The sequence below is a fragment of the Hemitrygon akajei genome, chromosome 6 (genome assembly GCF_048418815.1).
Source record: "Hemitrygon akajei chromosome 6, sHemAka1.3, whole genome shotgun sequence".
Classification (NCBI taxonomy): Eukaryota; Metazoa; Chordata; class Chondrichthyes; order Myliobatiformes; family Dasyatidae; genus Hemitrygon; species Hemitrygon akajei.
The window spans coordinates 183,658,734-183,681,530 of NC_133129.1; the positions used below are offsets into that span (position 1 = coordinate 183,658,734).

The 22,797-nt window shown below is 43.4% G+C and overlaps 1 protein-coding gene across 3 annotated transcripts in view; it reads right to left on the bottom strand.

Moving 5' to 3' along the window:
* The window catches only part of LOC140729747 (basic helix-loop-helix ARNT-like protein 1), a 65,522-nt gene that overhangs the window by 12,330 nt on the left and 30,395 nt on the right, over positions 1–22,797 (bottom strand). Inside the window, exons 5-13 of one of the 3 annotated variants that reach the window (XM_073049910.1) lie at positions 20,012–20,169; positions 16,790–16,869; positions 10,691–10,783; positions 10,192–10,309; positions 8,885–9,034; positions 7,990–8,236; positions 5,833–5,939; positions 3,580–3,730; positions 1,845–1,933 (exon numbers count right to left, since the gene is read on the bottom strand). In XM_073049910.1, the coding sequence (XP_072906011.1) occupies positions 1,845–1,933; positions 3,580–3,730; positions 5,833–5,939; positions 7,990–8,236; positions 8,885–9,034; positions 10,192–10,309; positions 10,691–10,783; positions 16,790–16,869; positions 20,012–20,169 (1,193 nt within the window). The remainder of the gene's footprint in view (positions 1–1,844; positions 1,934–3,579; positions 3,731–5,832; positions 5,940–7,989; positions 8,237–8,884; positions 9,035–10,191; positions 10,310–10,690; positions 10,784–16,789; positions 16,870–20,011; positions 20,170–22,797) is intronic. The other 2 variants (XM_073049911.1, XM_073049912.1) reach the window with 2 other exon arrangements.

Consider the following 22,797-nt stretch of genomic DNA (forward strand, 5'->3'; position numbering starts at 1 on the left):
CTAGTCACGGGACAATGTCCAATGATCAGTCAGCATAACCAGTACGTCTTCGGATTGTGGGAGGAAACTCATGCAGAGTTCACGGGGAGAACATACAAACTGCTCCCAGGCGGTGCCGGAATGGAACTCCAGAACACCCCAAGCTGTAGAGTTGTACTGACCACTTTACTACCATCACATCCTATTTTCTTGGTATCTCCTTCCTAGAGCACAGAAGATTACAGCACAGTGCAGGCCTTTTGGTCCATGATGTTATGCTGACCTTTTAATCTAACCATCCCCTCCTACATAGCCCTCCATTTTCCTATCATCCATGTGCCTATCTAGGAGTCTCTTAAGTGCCTCCACCACCACTCCCAGCAGTGCGCTCCACACACCCACCACTTACAATCTTACCTCTAACATCCCCCCATACCTTCCTCCAATCATCTTAAAATTATGCTGCAAAACAACAAATTTCATGACATATGCAAGTGATATTAAATCTGATTCTGATTTGGATTTTGCCCCTCTTATTAGCCTTTTCTGCCCTGGGGAAAACTCCCTGGCTGTCCACTCGATCTATGCTTCTTATCACGTACAAAACCATAAGATATAGGAGCAGCATTAGGCCATTTGGCCCATCAAATCTGCTCTGCCATTTCATCATGGCTGATCTATTTTCCTTCTCAACCCCATACTTAGGTCTTTTCTCCATATCTCTTCATGCCCTGAGCAATCAAGAATCTATCAACCTCTGCCTTTAATATACCCAATGACTTGGCCTCCACAGCTGCCTGTGGCAACAAGTTCACCTCCCTCTGGCGAAAGAAATTCCTCCTCATCTCTATTCTAAATGGACATTACTCTGTTCTGAGGCTGTGCCCTCTGGTCCTAGACACCCCACCACATCCATTCTATCTAGGCCTTTCAACATTCAATGATATCCCCTCATTCTTCTGAATTCCAGTGAGCGCAGGCCCACAGCCATCAAACGCTCCTCATATGGTAACGCTTTCATTCCCAGATCATTCTCATAAACCTCCTCTGAACCCAAGATGGCTGACGTATCACTGACATTTGCTGTGAGATTGTTTTGCACAGCAGTACAGTACAAGGTCATAGAAATCTATTAATTACAAAATTAAATTGTGCAAATTTTGGTCACTGAATTACAGGAAGGATATTGATAAGGTTAAAAGAGTGTTACAAGGATGTTGCCGGGACTTGAAAAACTGAGTTAAAGAGAAAGGTTGAATAGGTTAGGACTTTATTCCCTGGAGCGTAGAAGAATGAGGGGAGATTTGATAGAGATATATAAAATTATGATGGGTATAGATAGAGTGAATGCAAGCAGGTTTTTTCCACTGAGGCTAGGGGAGAAAAAAACCAGAAGACATGAGTTAAGGGTGAAGGAGGAAAAGTTTAAAGGGAACATTAGTGGGGGCTTCTTCACGCAGAGAACATGGTGGGAATGTGGAATGAGCTGCCAGATGAAGCAGTAAATGTGGGCTCACTTTTAACATTTAAGAAAAACTTGGACACGTACATGGATGAGGGGTGTATGGAGGGATATGGGATGGGTGCAGGTCAGTGGGACTAGGCAGAAAAATGGTTCAGCACAGCCAAGAAGGGCCAAAAGGCTTGTTTCTGTACTGTAATGTTCTATGGTTCTAAACAAAGCAGGAATAACATGGGTGGTAGAGAGCATGGAAGACAAAAACACGATTCCTAAACAGGTTAGGCATCACCTCTGGGTTTAGTCAACATTTCAGCCCCCCCCCCCCCCCCTCACCCTACCGCTTCTCTCTGGCAGTTGATATAAAGCTTCCACGTTCTGCTTTAAATGCAAATCCACTCTGTACCTTCTCTGGTCTGCAGCACGCTGTCCATGTTGGGAGGAGTGTTGGCGAGAGGTAGATTGGCTGCGTCTCCTCTGTCCAGAGAGCTGGTACTGAAAATAGACAACAGCATCTCACAGTTAGCCTGTTCCTCCTGGTACTCAGGGCCCAGATTGATATTCTTTTAAACTGGCTGGACACAGAGGAATTTACAGATTAATTCCTGGGATTTATAATGTATGAGGAGTGTTAGATAACTCTGTGCCTCTACTCGCTGGAGTTTAGAAGAATGGGGGTGGGGTGATAATCTCATTGAAACCTATTGAATATTGAAAGGCCTAGACCAAGTGGATGTGGAGAGGATATTTCCTATGGGGGGGGGGGGGGGGGGAGGAAGTCTAGGACCAGAGGGCACAGCCTCAAAATACAAGGGCATCTCTTTAGAACAGAGATGAGGAGGAATTTCTTTAGCCAGAGGGTGGTGAATTCATTGTTACAGATGGCTGTGGAGGCCGTCATTGAGTATATTTAATGCGGAGGTTGATAGGTTTTGATTAGTCAGAGCATCAGAGGTTATGGGAAGAAGGCAGAAGGATGAAGTTAAGAGGGGTAATAAAACAGCCATGATGGGCCAAGTGGCCAAATTCTGCTCCTATGTCTTATGACCTAATATTGAGCAATTAACAATGTGCTGGAGCGAGGGAAGGAACATATAGTCCAAGATGCCGGCGTGACGCAGCTTGCAGTGGCCACTCCGGAGCTGATATCTGTTATTTGTTAAGCGGGGGTGCCGTGCACAATCCTAATCTGATGAAAAACAGACGTGGGAGCACGGAGGAATATCTGGAAATCTCCAGGAAGGTCTTCTTCGTTGCTGCTGCTGTTGTGAGGTCCGGGTCTCTGCTGGGAAGAACAGGCCCCCAGTCCTCGGGGTCGCGTTGCCGGTGGCCAGTGGCGGGGGCATCGTAGTGCGCTCGGCAGAGGATGGTGCTTAGAGAGGCTGTGCCGAAGAGGATGGTTGCAGGCTTGGAGGTTCGACGGATTCAGAGTCCACTGCGGTCGGGGAGCTTTCACTGTGTGCTGCGTCTGCGAGGCTGGGTCCGATGGAGCTTTCATTGTGTCTTTTAACATCTTTGGACTATTTTTACTTTGCCCATGGTCTGTTTTTTTATCAATTATGGTATTGTCTGCACTGTTGTAACTATATGTTAACTATAACTATATGTAACTATGTGGTTTTGTGTAGGTCTTGTAGCTTCAGTTTTTGGTTTCTTGGGTGGTAGAGTTGGTCTCCTGACTTGGTGTGTCTGGACAGTCTTGTTTTGTCTGGTGGATTTGGAGCTCCTTTCCGGGAAACGCACTAAGATGGTAGCGCGATATTAATACGCAGCAGCCTCTCCGGACTCTGGATTTGGGGATTACCAAACGTTATGTGGATTTTCTGGTGTAGTTTGTTTTGTCGTGTGCTTTTGTGATTTCATTCTGGAGAACGTTGTCTCATTTTTTAACTGCATTGCATTTGTGGTTTCTAAATGACAATAAACTGAAACTGAACTGAACTGAACTGAACTATTGACACTTCGGATCGAAACCGTGCATCAAGTCAGTCCTGATGCAGCATTGCGACTGGAATTGTGTCTATCTGCTTTCCTGCCACACCTGCTGCTCGACCCGCTGAGTTCCTCCAGCAGTTAGTTTGTAAACAACCGAGAAATTCATTTTCCCATTCTCTCCTCCCTTCTCCAATGTCTCAACTTACAAGACAACAGTGTTTGTGGAAACAATATATTCGACTTCCTTGGTCCACGGGTTCAGGAAACTGAACCAGTGACTGCGTAGAGTGATGAAGGAGCCATCTTTGATCCTGAACTGATAGCAGCTGGTGGTGATCTTGTCCCTGCTCTGTAATACTGCAAAGAAACACACCACAATCAGACGGATGCACAGAAGACCAACAACATCCTCCGACTTTATTAAAGGATATTCAGCCAGGAGTCAAGTTTGAGACAAGATATGCTGCATCAACAGTTAGTTACAGAGTCACAGAGCACTACAGCACAGAAACAAGCCCTTTGGGCTGAACTATTCTCCTGCCACACTCGCCTGGACCACAGCCCTCCCATCAATGTACCTAGCAAAATTTCTCTTAAACGTTACTTTATGGGTTAAGTGAGTGAGTTATATAAACTGTGTTGTGCACCTCGATTTGAGGAACGTTACTTCATTTGGCAGTAGGCCTGTGTACGGTTGAATGACAGTAAACAGAACTTGAACTTGAAGAAGTTCCCAAAGCCAGAGGTTCCTAACTTGGGGTCCATGGACCCATGGTTAATGGTATTTGTCCATGGCAGAAAAAAATTTTGGGAACCGCTGCCCGAAGGAAAACTCTAGCATAATAATCACTCTGTTCTCCTTTACACTAGTATGCTGATGAATAGCAATAAACAGCCTTGGATCTTGAAGATATTTAGCCCCAGGACTTAATTAGCTGTAGATAACATTGGTGAAGCATATTCTGCATCCCACCTCTTCTTATTAACAAACAACAAACAAAATTGCTCATTCATTGTAAACACAAGAGATTGTGCAGATGCTGGAAATCACAGCAACTACACATAATGCTGGAGGAATTCAGCAGGTCAGACAGCATCTATGGAAAGGAATTAACTGTTGACGCTTCAGGCCAAGACCTTTCATCAGGAAAGAAGGGGGAAGCCAGATTAAGAAGATGGGGAGAGGGTCAGGTGTACAAACTGTAAGGTGATAGGTGAAGCCAGGTGAGGGAAATGAAGTAAGGAGGTCAGAGGTGATAGGTGGAAGAGGTATAGGGCTGAAGAAGGAATTGGAGAAAGGGAAGAAGAAGGGGAACCAGAGGGAGGTGGTGGGCAGGTGAGGAGAAAGGAAGGGGTAAGAGGGGAGTAACTGTCGGATAAAGGAAAGTAATATCCACAGAACATATTAAACTTATGTTGGAACCTGATGATTATGCAATCTGTGATAGTTTTGGATCATGGACAGCATTCTAACTGGCTGCTTCATCGTCTAGTATCGGGGGGGGGGGTGGGGGGAAGGAAGTCAGCTCTGCACAGGATTGAAATGAGCTGAGAAATGTTGTAAACTTAGTCAGCTCCATCATGGGCACGAGCCTCCCCAGTAACCCTGACATCTTCAAGGAATGATGCCTCAAAAAAGTTGGCATCTATCATTAAGGACCCCCATCACCCAGGACATACCCTCTTCTCTTTGCTACCATCAGAGAGGAGGTTCAGGAGTCTGAAGACACACACTCAGTGATTCAGGAACAGCTGAACATGAACACTACCTGAGAACCTTTTTTTTCCTCTTTTTGCATTATTTATTTAGTATAATGTAATATATATTTTAAATGTATGTATTACAGTAAATACATATGACAGTAATTTAGTTTATGTATTGCAATGTACTGCTGCCACAAAGCAACAAATATCACAACATACGCTAGTGATATTAAATCTGATTCTGATTCTTCCGAAGTCAAGAATAAGTCATGAAGCTATTCATTGAACATTACAAGATCACAGAATGGACAAAGGAAAAAGAGGGAAAGAACACAAAGGCTGGGGTCGTCTTATACAAAAACTAGGTCAGACTAGTAAGATAACAACATTCCTGTGATAACAACTAACCAGTGAGATAGTCAGGTTAAAGAGGCATGGCAACTGTTCCAGAAAAACTGAGAAGCTTCCAGAAAAAATAAACAATCACTGGAAAACACACTGAACGATTACACTTGTATAGACGGTTCTGTGTATATATCCTTGATGGTGGGTAGGCTGGTGTCAGTGATGCACTGGGCAGGTTTGACAATCCATTTAGAGCCTTCCTGTCTGCCCCCGTTTCCACACAGCTTGTTAGGATGCCCTGTACTGCACACCCGCTGCAGGACATCAGTATGGATGTGCACAGCCCAGCTCTCTTCAGCCCCCTCAGAAAGTACATTATAATCGGCTAGGTACCTGCTTTACTTTTTTACCTTGTCGATGGCATTCTGCCAGGTGAACTATATCATCTTGGTGGAAATATTCATAACAAGAGGTCCCAAGCAACTCTTGCGGCAAATATCCCAGAATCACTGTTGCCCTGGAGACAAAAATATTTCAATATTTTCATACATCCCAACCAGAGCTGAGGGAAAACAGTTAAAATAAACAGTGCAAAGTAGACCAACGTCTTTCTACATCTCTTTTACAGTCACAATAGTCACCAAATACACCCTGCCTTCTTTCCAAAAATCTTTTTGGCAGACTTGTTGCATTATCGTCTGGTATGGAGTCGGTTCTGCACAATATTGGGATAAAGCTGCAGAGGGTTGTACACTCAGCCGGCTCGATGGGCAGTAGCCTTCCCACCATCGAGGACATTTTCAAAAGGTGAACCCTCAAGAGGAAGGCATCCATCGTTAAGGACCATCTCCATCCAGGACCTGCCCAGTTCTCAAAGGAGGAAGAGAACATAGAACATAGAATAGTACAGCACATTACAGGCCCTTCGGCCCACAATGTTGTGCCGACCCTCAAACCCTGCCTCCCATATAACCCCCCACCTTAAATTCCTCCTGAAGCCTTAAGACACACACTCACTGTTCCAGGAACAGCTTCTTCCCCTCCATCACCAGATTTCTGAATGGACAACGAACCCATGAAGACTACCTCACTATTTTCTCTCACTTTGCACTATTTATCTTTATTTTTTATATTGTAACTTATCATTTTTTTATTTCTTTCATTGTACCGCTGCTGCAAAACAACATAATACGTCAGTGATGATAAACCTGATTCAGATCCAGACAAATTGAACATTGGTGGTATTGTGGATGGGGTAGAATAAGGCAGGATGTAGATCAATTGCAGAAATGGATGGAGTTTAATCTGGCCAAATGTGAAGTGTTGTACTTTGGGAGATGAAATGTAAAGGGACAGGACACTGTTAATGGCAAGAACCTACAACAGTGGTGATGTACAGAGGAATCATGGGGTACAAGTCCATAGTTCTCAGAGTGGCTACACATAGATAGGGTGGTAAAGAAGGCATACACATGCTTGCCTTTATTAACCAAGACACTGAGTGCAGCTTTACAAGGATGTTGCTGGGGCTGAAGGACTTGAGTTCTAGGGAAAGGTTGAATAGGTTAGGACTTTATTCCCTAGAGCATTGGAAAATGAGGTTTGATAGAGGTATTCAAAATTATGAGGAGTATTGATAGGGTATGGTGGTAGATGGTTGTATAAGCAGATGGTGCATATCACAAGTCCTGGCTATGTGACCAGTGACATTAGGCAGACAATCTCTGAAGAGTATTGGTAATGGTTTTGTAAAGACACTGCCCAGAAGAAGGCAATGGCAAAACACTTCTGTATAAAAACTTGCCAAGAACAATCATGGTCATGTAAGACCCTGGTCGCCTACTTCATACGACAGGGCACATAATGATGATGATAGACAGGGTAAATGCAAACAGGCTTTTTCCACTGAGGTTGGGTCAGACTAGAGCTAGAGGTCATGGGTTAAGTGTTAAAGGTGAAATAGGTAGGGAGAACCAGAGGGGGAGTTTATTCACTCAGATGGTGGTAAGAGTGAGCAATGAGCTGCCAGCAGAAGTGGTGAATGTGGTTTTGACTGCAGCATTTAAGACAAGTTCAGTAAGTGCATGGATGGGAGGGGTACAGAGGGTTATGTCCAGGTGTGGGTCAATGGGACTAAGCAAAATATCTGATCTGAGTGGACCAGATGGGCCGAAGGGACTATTTATGTGCTGTAGTACCCTATGACTTGATAAACCTCCCGTGGATCTTCAGCTGAGTATTCCAGCACAGGGCACCACGGTAACATAGCAGTTAGTGTGACGCTATTACAGATTGGGGCATCCTGAGTTCACTGTTCAAATCCGGTGACATCTGGAAGGAGAATGTACATTCTACCTGTGACCATGTGGATTTTCTCTGGGTGCTCCATTTCCCTCCCTCAGTCCAAAGACGTACTTGTTAGTAGGTTAATTGTTCATTGTAAACTGTCCCGTGATTAGGTTAGGGTTAAATAAAGGTGGGTTGCTAGGCGGCATGGCTCACTGGGCCAGATGGGCCTGTCCTACTCTGTATCTCTACATAAATAAATAAACACACAAGCTTCTTACCTCTGATCCACAAAGACAAACTTGCCATCTATCGCGTGCCGGGAAACGTACTCCGTCGACTTCACTCTGATCTCACTGCCGACTGGCTGTGGGACAATGTGAGGGTGCAAACGGCCAATGGCAACGAGGCAGCTTAGGCTACAGCCTTGATTGTCGGCCTCATTGTCCTCGTCCAACCCAATCTTTGTTGGGGGCCAGCTCTTCAGGTAACCACTGCTGTGGATTGTACAGAAACTTTTGCGGTCCGCTGCAAGGCACAGGGGTGAAAACGTCAGCTGGGAGAGTGTGCCCCTTACACCAATGTTCAAAGTAAATTTATTACCTAAGCACATATACGCCCCAGAACACATTCTACGCAATCAGGAAAGCTCACCAACATCTCTACTTTCTGAAGAAGCTGAAGGGAGCTGGACTTTGCACACCTATACTCACATCATTCTACAGATGCACTGTAGACAGCATCCTTACAAGCTACATCACTGCATGGTATGGAAACTGTACTGTGGTGGACAACAGGCCTCTACTCAGGATAGTCAAAACTGCCCAATGCATCACCAGCACCAACCTACCCGCCATCAAGGACAGAGATACAGAAATATGCAGGAAAAGGGCCAGTAACATCATGAACTATCCCACCCACCCTGCTCATGGAATGTTTGTGTGGTCTGACCAATGCCTTATGAAGTGTCAACATTACATCCTTATGTTAACATAAATGACATATCACAGTATGCTTCGACGTACATGATAAATACACTTAAATCAAAATCTGAAATCTGAATCTGTTTATTCCTTTCACAAGTGGTGCCTGACTTGCTGAGTTCCTCCAGCATTTTGTGTGAGCAGCTCTGGATTTTCAACATCTGCAGAATCACTTGCGTCTATGACACCTTACCTTTTTTCTTGGAGCAGTTTGAAGAGAAATCCTTGTCCTCCACCTTGACTGACGGTCTGTTGCACTTCATCCGGCAGAAGAAGGAGCGCCTGGCTCCCGAGCATAACCGAGTGGGTCCTGGAGTGATGTCCGTCTTCACTGGCAAACCCGCTGTCCAAAGGGAACAAAGCAAACATGTGAAACGCATGCAGCATTATTCATTTAAGACGGGAAAAAAATATCCAAAGTCTTGTACAACGGCAACAGAACAGTCCTGAAGAAGGGTCTCGGCCTGAAACATCGACTGTTTATTCCTTTCCACAGATCTGGCTAACGTGCTGAGTTCCTCCGGCATGATACATGTGTTCCTTTGGATTTCCAGCATCTGCAGAACTTCCTATGTGTATGATAACACTGCTGCAAATGATGTATATGAAATAAGGGGCATTGATAGAGTGGATAACAAGAGACTTTTTCCCAGGGCAGAAGAGGCAAATACAAAGAGGTAGAATTTTAAGGTGATTGGATGCAAGTTTTGGGGAATGTCAGAGGTATTTCTTTTAAACACAGAGTGGTGGGTGTGTGGAACATGCTGTGGGGGTGGTGGAGGCAGATACATTAGAGACATTCAAGAAACTCTTAGATAAGCACATGGATGATTGGCTATGTGAGAAGGAAGTGTTAAATGGATCTTGGAATAGGTTAAAAGGTTGGCATAACATCATGGGCCAAAGGGCCTGCACTGTCTGTAATGTTCTATGTTAAAACAAATTTCATGTTAATTGTCACTGATAATAAATCTGATTCTGAGACTTGCATGACAGAATGGAAATTACCTTTGCAGATCGGGCAGCATGGTAGTGTAACACTATTACAGACCCAGGAAGCTGGGTTCCATTCCTGCCACTGTCCGTGAGGAGTTTGTACGTTCTCCTCGTGACCACATTCTAGAGGCAGGCAGGTTGGCAGGTTAACTGGTCACATGAGTGTAACTGGGCAGTGTTGACCAGAAAGGCCAGTGACCAGACTGAATTGCTAACTAAATAAAGAAATGTTATGTTTGAATGTGCCCCATATTCAGAGGTGGGAAGGTGCTGAGCACCCAATGCCATAATGCTGGCACTTTAACAAATAGAGTAATAGGGTTATATACACAGAAACAGGCCCTTCAGCCCAACTGGACCATGCTAACGACCACATCCTCCCTGCCTAGCCCAATTGGCTGGGTGTAGAACAATGTAGAAACTTTTTCATTCACTTTGCAGTCTCTTCCATTCTTACTGCCTGCTGCTCAATACCATCTCCCCAGAAGAAAATTTGGGTCTTACTTTTGGCATCTATTAGTCGCTCCCTTGGGGCACTGTCAAACGAGGAGAGCTGCTCTTTCACTTTCGCAATGTCCTTTGGATGTAGGTAATCAAACAGGCTCTGACCAATCAGATCAGTCTGCAGTGAAAACAAAACACAAGAGGAAAATGTCATCACAGTACAATACATCAAATTACTACAGAGTTAGGCATCCTAGCTACCGTATATATATGTGCCAAAGACTTTGCACAGTGCTGTTTGCTGGTGCTATTAAACCTGACTCTTATCCTGATTCTGATTTTTTTCTCTATATTCCTTTAATCTTATTGAGGGTGTTGATTTACCATTTCTTCTAAATGACAACATCTCTGATAGTACAACATTCCCAGTGTTGAACAGGACTATCAGTCTAGACTTATTGCCTAAGTACATGGAGTGAACTCGAGGTCTCCATAACCATGGTGAATACCAGAATGCTGTTAACATCACAAGATAAGATTCCATTACAAGATTCTTTACCTGGCTGTAATTGAGGATTTTGAAGACTGATTCAGATACAAAAAGTATCTTTCCTCTGTCACAGCCCACAACAAAAAGAAATCCGTCAGCTGCCTGTCAGAAAAGAATTAGATTAGTGAGTAATCACCTTCCGGTCCAGCAAACCAACTCTTCCTCCAATTCCTATCACCAATTCCTTCAAACAGATTAGAAATAAATATCAATGACTTGTAAGTTAAGCTGAACCAACAATATTCAACAAAATGCATTGTTTGTATCAAACCATATCAGCAAGCACTGTGCCGGGGGCAGTTGTAAGTGTCGCCACACTTTCAGCACCAGCATAGCATGGCCACAGCTTACAAACCCTAACCTGTACATCTTCATAGTGTGGGAGGACATGACGGAAACCCCTGCAATCATGGGGAGAATATACAAACTTCTTACAGAAGGTAGTGGAAATGGAACACTGATCTTCCAGCTGGTGCTGTTATGCATTGTGCTAACCACCACATTACTGTGTTGTCCCAGTTAGAATGGATGCTGTACAGACAGGGGGTTCTTCAGCTCTCCAGAGCACTACACCACCATCCTCTCAACTGCCCTGTAATCTCCCTTTTTATCGATCCCACTAATTATCTATTCTATTGAGCCTAATCACTGAATCCATTACTCCCCAAAGCACTGCATTCTAGATCCTAACCGCTCACTAATCAGCAAAGCTTTTCGTTATGGCACTTCCGTGTCTTATAGAACATAGAACAGTGCAGCACAGTACAGGCCCTCTGGCTTGTGATGTTGTGCCGACATTTTAACTCACTCCAAGATCAATCTCATCCTTCCCTCCCACAAAACCCTCCATTTTTCTATTATCCATGCATGTATCTTGGAGTCTCTTAAATGTCCTTAATGTATCTACCTCTACTACCACCCCAGGCAGTGCATTCCATACTCCCACCTCACTCAGAGTAAAAAGCCTACCTTGGACTATACCTTTCTCTGAAATTATGCACTTCCACCCTGGCAAAGAAGTCTTGGCTGTCAACTCCCTCATTGCCTCTTATCATCTTACAGATCTCCATCATGTCACCTCTCATCCTCCTTTGCTTCAAAGAGAAAATCCCTCAACCCATCTTCATAAGACGTGCTTTCTAATCCAGGCAGCAACATGATAAATATGCTCTGCAGCCTCTCCAGAGTTTCCACAACCTTCCTATAATGAGAGGACCAAAACGGAACACAAAACCCATGGTGTGGTTTAACCAGAATTTTGCAACACTACCTCACAGCAGCTGTTGAACTCAATGCCCTGACCCATGATGGCCAACACACCATAAGCCTTCTTAACCACCCTATCAACTTTCACAGAAACCTTGAGGAATCTACGGGCGTGGATCCCAAGGTGCCTCTGTTCCTTCACACTGAGACAGGATCCTGTCATTGATCCAGTAACTCTGTCTTCAAGCTAAACCTTCCAAGCTGAATCATTTTACACTTTGACAATCATCTTTGCTTGTTAACCCTCCCACTAACAGGAACTTTACATATATATATTTACTTCCAGAAGGTTCATGATTTTAAATACTTTCAGCCCTTTTATGTATTTAAATGCTCCACCTTTCATTTATTCACAGAATGTGACCAAGGCAGAGGAATAGGATTAGGAATAGGAATAGGATTGGGTACTCTTTTCTCACAGATGCTACCTGACCTGCTGAGTTCTTCCAGCGTTGTGTACGTATTCTCTAATCCACAGCATCTGCTGTTGTATTTTTGTGAATAGGATTAGTCCACAGCTCAACCACAATCTCATAGAATAGTGGAACTACCTCCTAATCCCATGTTACAGGAATGCTAAATGGGCTGAATGGCTTTTCCCTTCCCAGTTTTGTTTCTGCTGGGATTTATTTTATTTTCCAAGGCCAAACTTTTTATGACCATTTTCCAGAAACTCAACAACATCATTACGATGGTGCCAAGTGGCTGCGTCTTCGAGCTTATCTGCGGAAACAGCTTAAATTCCTCTCTTTAATGTCTCTTTTTTACCTTTTCAATGTGGTTGGGGTTCTATCAAGGTCCTGATCTGCTTTTTTTTTTTACAGCAGATGAGTTCCCGTTCCTGGAGCTCGTCACCCAACCACTTTCCAACATTCTGCAGGTGTGGCTTGGAAGATGGCACCTCTGGGGTGCGGCCCTGTGGATGACCGATTCCAGCCCGGTGTTGCTGACTGAGGCGTCGTGGGAGATGGAACATCAGGAATTCACTGTGGCGGATGTATGGAAAAGCTGCGCGGCAGACTGTAATATCGTAACAGTGACTGTCAATCTCCCCTTTCGCTGTGAAAATGGGTAATATCTCTCTGTGCCATATTAGTGAGAGAGAGAGAGAGAGAGAGAGAGAGCCAGTGGCACGTCAAACTGTCGGGACAACAACAGTTTTTGTTGACTACAGATCATGGTCTCCCTTTGGGTGCTTTGCTGCTGCGTGGTGGGTAGAGGTTGTGGACGCTTCCTGCAGAAATGGGTGGGGGGAGGGAGGTTTAGGCAATGATGCTTAGCTGCTGCTTGTGCGAGGGAGGGGTGAGAGGGGGCTTTGAGTTCTAACATTTTTCTGTCATTCATTCTTTTGGGGTTCTGTTTTTCATGGATGTCTGCGAAGACAAGTATTTTAGGTTGTATACCGTATACATTCTCTGATAATAAATGAAACTATTTGAATATGATGTTCGCACTGCCAATAATGTTCATTAACACAACATTCTGCTCCCAACCTCATTCAGGCTATTTTCTGCTCACAAGCCTTCACTGACATACATTTCACAGATGCAGAGCAACCACTCGGTGTAATAAAGGCAGGAACAGATGTGTTTTAACACCGGATTACAGCTCAGTAGAAGGTGAAATACGTGCACAGAAGGAAAGCAATCAACACCATTACTGTACACAAGTGTTATGAAAGGATATGATGTTGCCATTTATAATATGACTTTTATAACATTTAAATATTAGTTATATGTTATATATAACTAATGGAGTCATAGAAAAGTACGGCACAGACACATGCCCTTCCGTCTACCTAGTCCATGTTGAGCCATTTAAACTGCCTAGTCCCATCGACCTGCGCCCGGATCACAGCCCTCCACACCCCTACCATCCATGTACCTCTCCAAACTTCTCTTGAACGTTGAAATTGGAATTGCATCCACCACTTGCACTGGCAACTTGTTCCATTCTCAGCCCTTTCTGAGTGAATTAGTTTCCCCTCAAGTTCCCCTTAAACATTTTAGCTTTCACCTTTAACCCATCACCTCTAGTTCCAATCTCAACTAATTATTACATAATATTATATTAATATATATGGTTCCTTAAGGTTATTATAGCTGGGGCGTGGTAACAAGGATAAGCTCCCGCTAACTATTAAATGCTTCCAATGGCGTGCACCTCAAATAGCCTCTGACAACCAAGTCCAGCTCCCGGCCTTCATGTGTGGCTTAGCTGCTAAGCCCAACAGAACTGTTTCTACTGACAGGAAAGGCCCCTTAAAACCAGTTGCTTCAGGCAGATGAGGCTTGTCAGCTGTGGTTGGCAGCTCATCTGGGAGAAGAAGAACTCTGATCTCAAACTTCTGCTGTCTTGTGACAATACCTACTCATGGGGAAGGCTTTGGGAGTAAATATCAAGAGAGAAGTCTGGAGCTGGAGTCCCCAAGGCAGTCCTACGTTGCATTCAATGCTGACTGGCAACTCCAGCAACGCTGCCAGTGCAAAACTGTATCGATCTCTGCCGTTCCTTTAGGTTCACCAGATGCATGGAGAGGGGGAGCTTGCTACATGGGCAACAGTTTGCTTTCCATATCGTACTGCCCCAGGTTGCATACTGGCTTGTGTATGTAGACAACTTGGACACCACAGCCATGGTAGACCCTGACCAATGGAGGCCTCAGATATTAATATATAATAATGTATATTATACATTACTATACAAGTAATATATAGTTATTAATACAGTTTTAATGTAGGGAATGGAGGGATATGGATCTGTGCCGGCAGTTACGATTAGTTGGTCTGGAATTGTGGTTGGTTCAGATGTGCTGTTCCAAAGGGCTTGTTCTACATTCATGTTTGACCAGAAAATGAAGTGGTGGAGGGGTGGGCATTGGGTGCATGGTAGCACAACAAGAGTAACACAGTACTGTAGCAGTTAGTGCTTTACACCGCCAATGTTCAGGACTCAATTCCTACTGTTGTCTGTTTATATACTCTTTCCATGACCGTGTATGTTTCATCCAGGTGCTCTGGTTTCCTCCCACATTTCAAAGATGTATGGGTTAGGACTACTAAATGGTGGACATGCCACGCTGGCGCGGAAGTGTGGCGTAACTTGCGGGCTGCCCCCAGCGCATTGTTGCATTGTGTTGTTTATTGATGCAAACAATGCATTTCACTGTGTATTTTGATGTATGTGACAAATAAAACTAATCTTTATCATTAAATCTTTATTCACATTTATAATATCTGAAGATCTTAAGAGAATTACATTCCATGTAAACTCACTTACTGTCATTACGTGGGGAGTATATTGACTGACTGTATCACAGCCTGGTATGGAAACGTGAATGCCCTTGAACTGAAGATCCTACAAAAAGTAGTGGCTATGGTCCAGTACATCATGGGTAAAGCCCACCCCACCATTGAGCACATCTACCCTGAGAGCATCCATCACCAAGGACCTCCTCCACCCAAGACATGCTCTCTTCTCACTGCTGCCATCAGGGAGGAGGTACAGGACTCACACCACCAGGTTCAGGATCCGTTATTACCCCTCAACCAAAGGGGATAACTTCACTCAACTTCCCTCGCCCCATCATTGAAATGTTCCCACAACCAATGGACTTTCAATGACTCTTCATCTCATGTTCTCTATATTTATTGATCATTTATTTAGTATTATTATTATTTCCTATTTTTCTCTTTTGTATTTGCATATCTTTTGCCCACTGGGTGCCTGCCCTGTTGGGTATGGTCTTCCATTGATTCTATTATGGTTATTGGATTTATTGAGTATACCCAAATGAAACAAATCGCAGTGTTGTATATGGTGATCTATATGTACTTTGATAATATATTTACTTGGGACTTTTTGAACATAGCACAGTACAGACCCTTCAGCCCATAATATTAGACCAACCTTTTAACCAACTCTAAAATCAATCTAACACTTACATCCCACATAGCCCTCTATTTTTCTAACACCCCTGTGCCTAATTAAAGTTTCTTAAATGTCCCTAATGTATCTGCCTCTACCACCAATCCTGGCAGCACGTTCCACACACCTGACATTCTCTATGGAAAAACCTATCTCAGACATCCCCCCCATACCTTCTTACAATCACCTTAAAATCATATTAGCTACTTCCACACTGGGAAAAAGTTCTGGCCACCCACTCAATCTATGACTCTTAGAAGTAGCAGCCTCAAGGAATAATTAACACAAGAGATTCTGCAGATGCTGGAAATCCAGAGTAGCACACACAAATGTGGAAGAACTCAAGAGGCCAAGCAGCATCCAGAGAGGTGAATAAACAGTCAACATTTCAGGCCAAGACCCTCGAAGGTCAAGTCCTGATGAAACGCATTGGCTATTTATTCCTCTCCATAGATGCTGCATGACCTGATGAGTCCCTCCAGCGCTCTGTGTGTGTTACCTCAAGGCATATCAATGCTTCATTCTTCAAATACTCCTTGAGGTAGCTACTTCGCTATAAGTGGTGTGCACTTAGCTATAAGTGGTGTGGACTGCAGAACCAGATTATCTGCAGCACAAGTAAAATACACTTTAGATGATGAGCTGCTCAATTTGTTCTTAACTTGTAGTTCAAGGGTTTAAAAGAAAGGATGAAACCTTCATCTTGGATAACTAACTATTCAATTTGTTTCTGTCCTTCCAGACAGGTCAGTTCATCTAACAATCAAAGAAAGCCCAAGATCATTTGTTCCTGGAGCGTTAGAAAAAGCACAATTTCCAAAGAAGGTCATAGCCAGGCAAGCAGACAGTAAAGGGAACAGTCTTGGGAGTTCATCAAAAACAAAAAAACATGCTACTATTTTAAAATAAACCAACCCTGAGGATGAGATGCTTCAGCTCATCGTCGGACAGAAAAGCAGGTTTGTAGTTGGCTTCTGTGTAGGCATTGGTAGCTCCTGAAACACAGAAATCAGCACAAGAAGATTTTAAACAACACAGAATAAACACTGCAATGCAATTCCAACTGTTAATGATCGTATGTACACTGAGTGGTTGCTTTATTAAATACCTCTTGTACCCAATGAAGTGGCCTCTGAGTGTACAGTCGTGGTTTTCTGCTGTTGTAGCCTATCCACTTTAAGGTTCAATGTGTGTGTTCAAAGATGCTTTTCTTCACACCATTGTTGTAACGCATGGTTATCTGAGTTACTGTTGTGTTTCTGTCAGCTTGAACCAGCCTGGCCATTCTCCTCTGACCTCTCTCATTACAAGGTGTTTTCGCTCACAAAACTGCTGCTCACTGGATTTTTAAAAGTTTTTCCACACCATTCTCTGCAAACTCTAGAGCAGGGGTTCCTGATGCTTCCTGAATCAAGGGTCTGTGGTTCCCTTGCTTAATGGTATTGGTCCATGGCTTAAAAAAGGTTGGAAACCTCTGCTCTAGAGACTGTTCTGCATGAAAATTCCAGGAGATCAACAGTTTCTGACATACTCAAACTACCCCGTCTGATGCCAACTCTGACAAAGTCACTTAAATCACATTACTTTCCCAATCTGATGTTTGGTCTGAACACCAGCTGAACCTCTTGACCATGTCTGCATACTCTTATGGACTGACTTTCTGCCACGATTGGCTGATTAGATACAGTATCTGCATTAACAAGCAGGTGTACAGGTGTATCTAATAGAGTGGCCACTGATTATATATTTGAACTACTTATAACATTTACTGGAAGTGTTGCAGATAAAGGATCTGAAGCATTGCTGAGGATCCTGACCACCCATCCCACAATCTCTTTGACCCACTATCATCAGGAAGGAGGTACAGCAGCAACAGAATGAGGACTGCCAGACTGGGTTAACAGCTTCTTCCCTTAGGCTGTGAGACTAATGAATACCCTGCCAGCGCCGAGGTCTCATCAATAGAAAGTGAGCTGTTTACTATGCTGTGCACAACATGTACTTTGAAATATATTTTATTACCGGTAACTTATTTGTGGTAATATATTGGTTTACGCAGTGCGTGTGTTATATGTATTGTGGGTGACCGTGGTACGGAGGGACGTTGTTTCATTGGTTTGTATATATGTATTCTAGGTGACCATGGTCCAGAGGGACGTTGTTTCATTTGGTTGTATATATGTATTGTGGGTGACCGTGGTCCAGAGGGACGTTGTTTCATTGGGTTGTATATATGCATTGTGGGTACACTGTGGTGTAGAGGAACGTTGTTTCATTGGTTTGTATATATGTATTGTGGGTGACCGTGGTCCAGAGGGACGTTGTTTCGTTGGGTTGTATATATGCATTGTGGGTGACCGTGGTCCAGAGGGACGTTGTTTCATTGGGTTGTATATATGTATTGTGGGTGACCGTGGTCCAGAGGGACGTTGTTTCGTTGGGTTGTATATATGCATTGTGGGTGACCCGTGGTCCGGAGGAACGTTGTTTAGTTGGGTTGTATATATGTATTGTGGGTGACCGTGGTCCAGAGAAATGTTGTTTCGTTGGGTTGTATATATGTATTGTGGGTGACCGTGGTCCAGAGGGACGTTGTTTCATTGGGTTGTATATATGCATTGTGGGTACACTGTGGTGTAGAGGAACGTTGTTTCATTGGGTTGTATATATGTATTGTGGGTGACCGTGGTCCGGAGGAACGTTGTTTCATTGGGTTGTATATATGTATTGTGGGTGACTGGGGTCCAGAGTAACGTTGTTTCGTTGGGTTGTATATATGTATCGTGGGTGACCGTGGTCTGGAGGAACGTTGTTTCGTTGGGTTGTATATATGTATTGTGGGTGACCGTGGTCCAGAGGAACGTTGTTTCGTTGGGTTGTATATATGTATTGTGGGTGACCGTGGTCCAGAGGGACGTTGTTTCATTGGATTCTATATATGTATTGTGGGTGACCGCGGTCCGGAGGAACGTTGTTTCATTGGGTTGTATATATGTATTGTGGGTGACTGGGGTCCAGAGGAACGTTGTTTCGTTGGGTTGTATATATGTATTGTGGGTGACCGTGGTCCAGAGGAACATTGTTTCGTTGGGTTGTATATATGTATTGTGGGTGACCGTGGTCCAGAGGAACGTTCTTTCATTGGGTTGTATATATGTAGTCAGTTGACAATAAACTTGAACTATTAACTGAAGGTATTGCAAAGTACAGTACTTGAGCAACAATTCACCTTGGACCTCTGGCTCCCATCTCTCATGCTTAGTTTGGAGATCCATTTAGTAAATCTGATTGTTGAGATTTGTTAACACCTTTATTTTTGGATTATATGAGGACAAGGAAGGATGAATCATGGAGATCGCGATGTATTATCACCCAGCAATTCTTTGTATGAAAATGACAGTTGTCTGAGATCTAGGACACCTTCACAAAAAAGAACAACAGTCTTGCAGGATTGAAGGGCTGGCTGTCAAAAGATTAGCTTTATTTGTCACATGTACATAAAAATATCAAATGTACAGTGAAATGCTTTGTTTGTGTCAACGACCAACACAGTCCAAAGATGTGCTGGGCACAGCCTCCAAGCTTCTGGCACCAACATACTTGGCCCACAATGTACTAACCCTAACCCTCTGGAAGGTGGGAGGAAACCAAAGCACCCGAGGGAAACCCAGACAGTCACATACAAACTCCTTACAGACAGCAGCAAGAAATGAACCCCGATCGCTGGCACTGCAAAGTGTTATGCTAACCACTACACTACCCACTGATTACATTTGTATATCTCCTCCTAAACACAAACACACAAAGCAAGGTTAATTGTCATTCAACCATGCACAAGAACACAGCCAAATGAAACAGCGTTCCTCTGCGACCATGATGCAAAATGCAGAAATAACAGTCACGTATTGTGCGTGGCACACATAGCACATACAATAATAATGGCAGTAAAAACAGTTCCAAAAAAAACCTGAAAAAAATAATATAGCACAACTCTCCAAGTTTCACAGCCTATAGATTGATGGTGTATGGATGTTGTCCTGGAGTCATGTTTCTGTAAGAACAAGCATACAGTAGTTCCCCATCGTATGCTAGCTCAGCCTCAGATGAACACAATCCAGTTTCATACTACATATTCACCTCGAAGGGTCTTCATGTGCTGTACAGCCATCCTAAGCACGGTAAGCTTGTCCAGTTTCCTAGACATGGCGTTGCACGTTGGCACCATTGATGCCAACTCATCAATGAAGCTGTTCATCTTATCCCGCCGCCGCTTTTCAATCTGGCTGTGAGCCTCTCTGAAAAACAAATCAAAGAACAGGATGCACAATTTCTCCTGAAGCAAGCTCAACACTGTCACACTGCTAAATGGTTTTTTTGTTAATCATTATTATTTAAAGACAGCTTCCTCTCTGCTGCCTTTTTTGTTTGCTTTGTCAATTATCACCCTCATTTACAAAACATATTTTATTATTTATTTAACTTATTCATCGAGCACTCTTCCTGCAGACGATATGGTTCAAAGTGCTTTACAATGGGATAAAATACAAATAAAAGACAAAAAGATGGGTACTGCACAGGATCAGAAAGCGCTGCAGAAAGTTGGAAACTCAGCCACCTCCATCAAGGGCACTAGCCTCCTCAGCTTCGAGGACATCTTCAAAAGGTGATTCCTCAAAAAGTTGGCATCCATCATTAAGGACACCCATCACCCAGGACACGCCCTCTTCTCACTGTTACCATGAGGAGCCACAGGAGCATGAAGGCACAGAGTCAACGTTTCAGGAACTGCTTCTTCCCCTCCACCTTCAGATTTCTGAATGGACAATGAACCCATGAACGCTATTTTTCCCCTTTCTTTTTGCATTGCTTATTTAATCACACACACACACACACACACACACACACACACACACACACACACACACACACACACACACACACACACACACACACACACACACACACACACACACACACACACACACACACACACACACACACACACACACAGAGTTGTTGAGTGCCATCGAGTCACCATCGATTCACGGCAACCCTATGGATAGTGTAGTTGTCCACAGGGTTTTCGTGGCAAAATATGGAAGTAGATTGCCAGGCTCTTCTGTGCAGTTACTGCTGCTGCCCAGGTTGGGATCTGACTGGAGTGAGACTTGGGACCATCTGGTGATGATGCCACTACACCGTCGGCCATTATATATATCTATATATATCTTATTGTAATCTTAAGTTTTATTATTACTAGGTATTGCACTGTACCGCTGCCACAAAACAACAAATTTCACAACATATGCCAGTGATATTAAACTTGATTCTGACATGAAAATAAGAAACAAACAGATGTTAGTTAAAAGCAAAGTTGAATAAAAACCTTTTAATAGCTGGCGTATAAAGGTGTCAACTGAGTCTGTATCCCTTGTAGTTCTAAGCAATGAGTTCCACAGTTTAGGAGTGTAGTTGAATAACAATTAAAGAAATTAACAATCTTCTTTTAGTTATCCACTCGAGAAGTGAACGTTGCTGGCTAAACATGCAACCATTCAGTAAGGATAGTGATAATGGGCCTTCTCAATGAATTGTAATTGTATGGTAAAGGCATTTATCCGGCACATTTCAGAATCAGAATCAGGTATGTTATGAAATTTGTTGTTTTGCGGCAGTTGTACATTGCAACACATAATTCATAACAAAATATAAATTACAGTAAGAAATTATCTATATTAAATTAAATAGGTACTATATAAAGAGATAGGAAAAATAGTGGTGTACATGTGTTCATTATTCATTCAGAAATACGATGGTGGCAGGGAAGAAGCTGTTCCTGAAACATTGTGTGGATTTCTTCAGGTTCCTGTATCTCTCCATGATAGAAACAATAAGAAGAGGGCATGTCCTGGGTGATGGATGCTGCCTTGCTGAGGCATTGTCTTTTCCTCTGATCACTAAACAAAATTTTAAGTATTGTTATTTACCAATTATGAAGAAACTCTTGCTCTTAAGTAGAGAACAGATTTGTAATTGGCAGAAAGTTATGGACAAAGCTGGGAAATGGGCCTGGTCTACATTGGTCCTTTTTAGTTGGAGTTCTGCTTGCTCATTGTAGGAAGGACCTGGAAGCTTAAAAGAGGGTACAGAGGAGATTTACCAGGATGTTGCCTGGATTACAGAGCATGTCTTATGAGGATAGGCTGAGCAAGGGAGGGCTTTTCTATAAAGAGTGAAGGAGGATGAGAGGTGACTTGATAGAGGTGTACAAGATGATAAGAGGCAGACAGAGTGGACAGTCGGAGACTTTTCCCCAGGGTAGAAATGGACAATACAAGGGGGCATAACTTTAAAAACTATAGGGGAGATGCGGAGGTAGGTGTTTTTTTAAAAACACACATGCAAGCTGCCAAGGGGGTTGTAGATGCACAACATTGTGGGCCAAAGGGCCTGTACTGTTCTATCTTTTACAACCAGAACAGAAGTTATAGATCAAATAACTTCCTTCTGTGCTGTATTTCCTTTTTATTCTAGAACCATCTGGCCAAGAAAAATCATTCGCGATTATTCCTTTGCAAACAACATGGATTTTCAACATTACCATCTCCACCCATCTCACTGCCCACGGGAGCGTCGTGGTTAGCACGACAGGATTACAGCTCGGGGCATCAGAGATCAGAGTTCAATTCCAGCATCCTCTGTAAGAAAGTTTGTATGGTCTTCTCATGACCCCATGGGTTTCCTCCCATCCAAGGACATACCTATTAGCAGGTTAATTGGTTATTGTAAATTGTCCTAGGATTAAGCTAGGGTTAAACCAGTGGGTTGCTGGGCAGCACAGCTCTTTGGGTTGGAAGGGCCCGTTCCGCACTGTATCTCTAAACACAAATAAATAGAGCAAGCTATAGTCAAGATGACAAGCT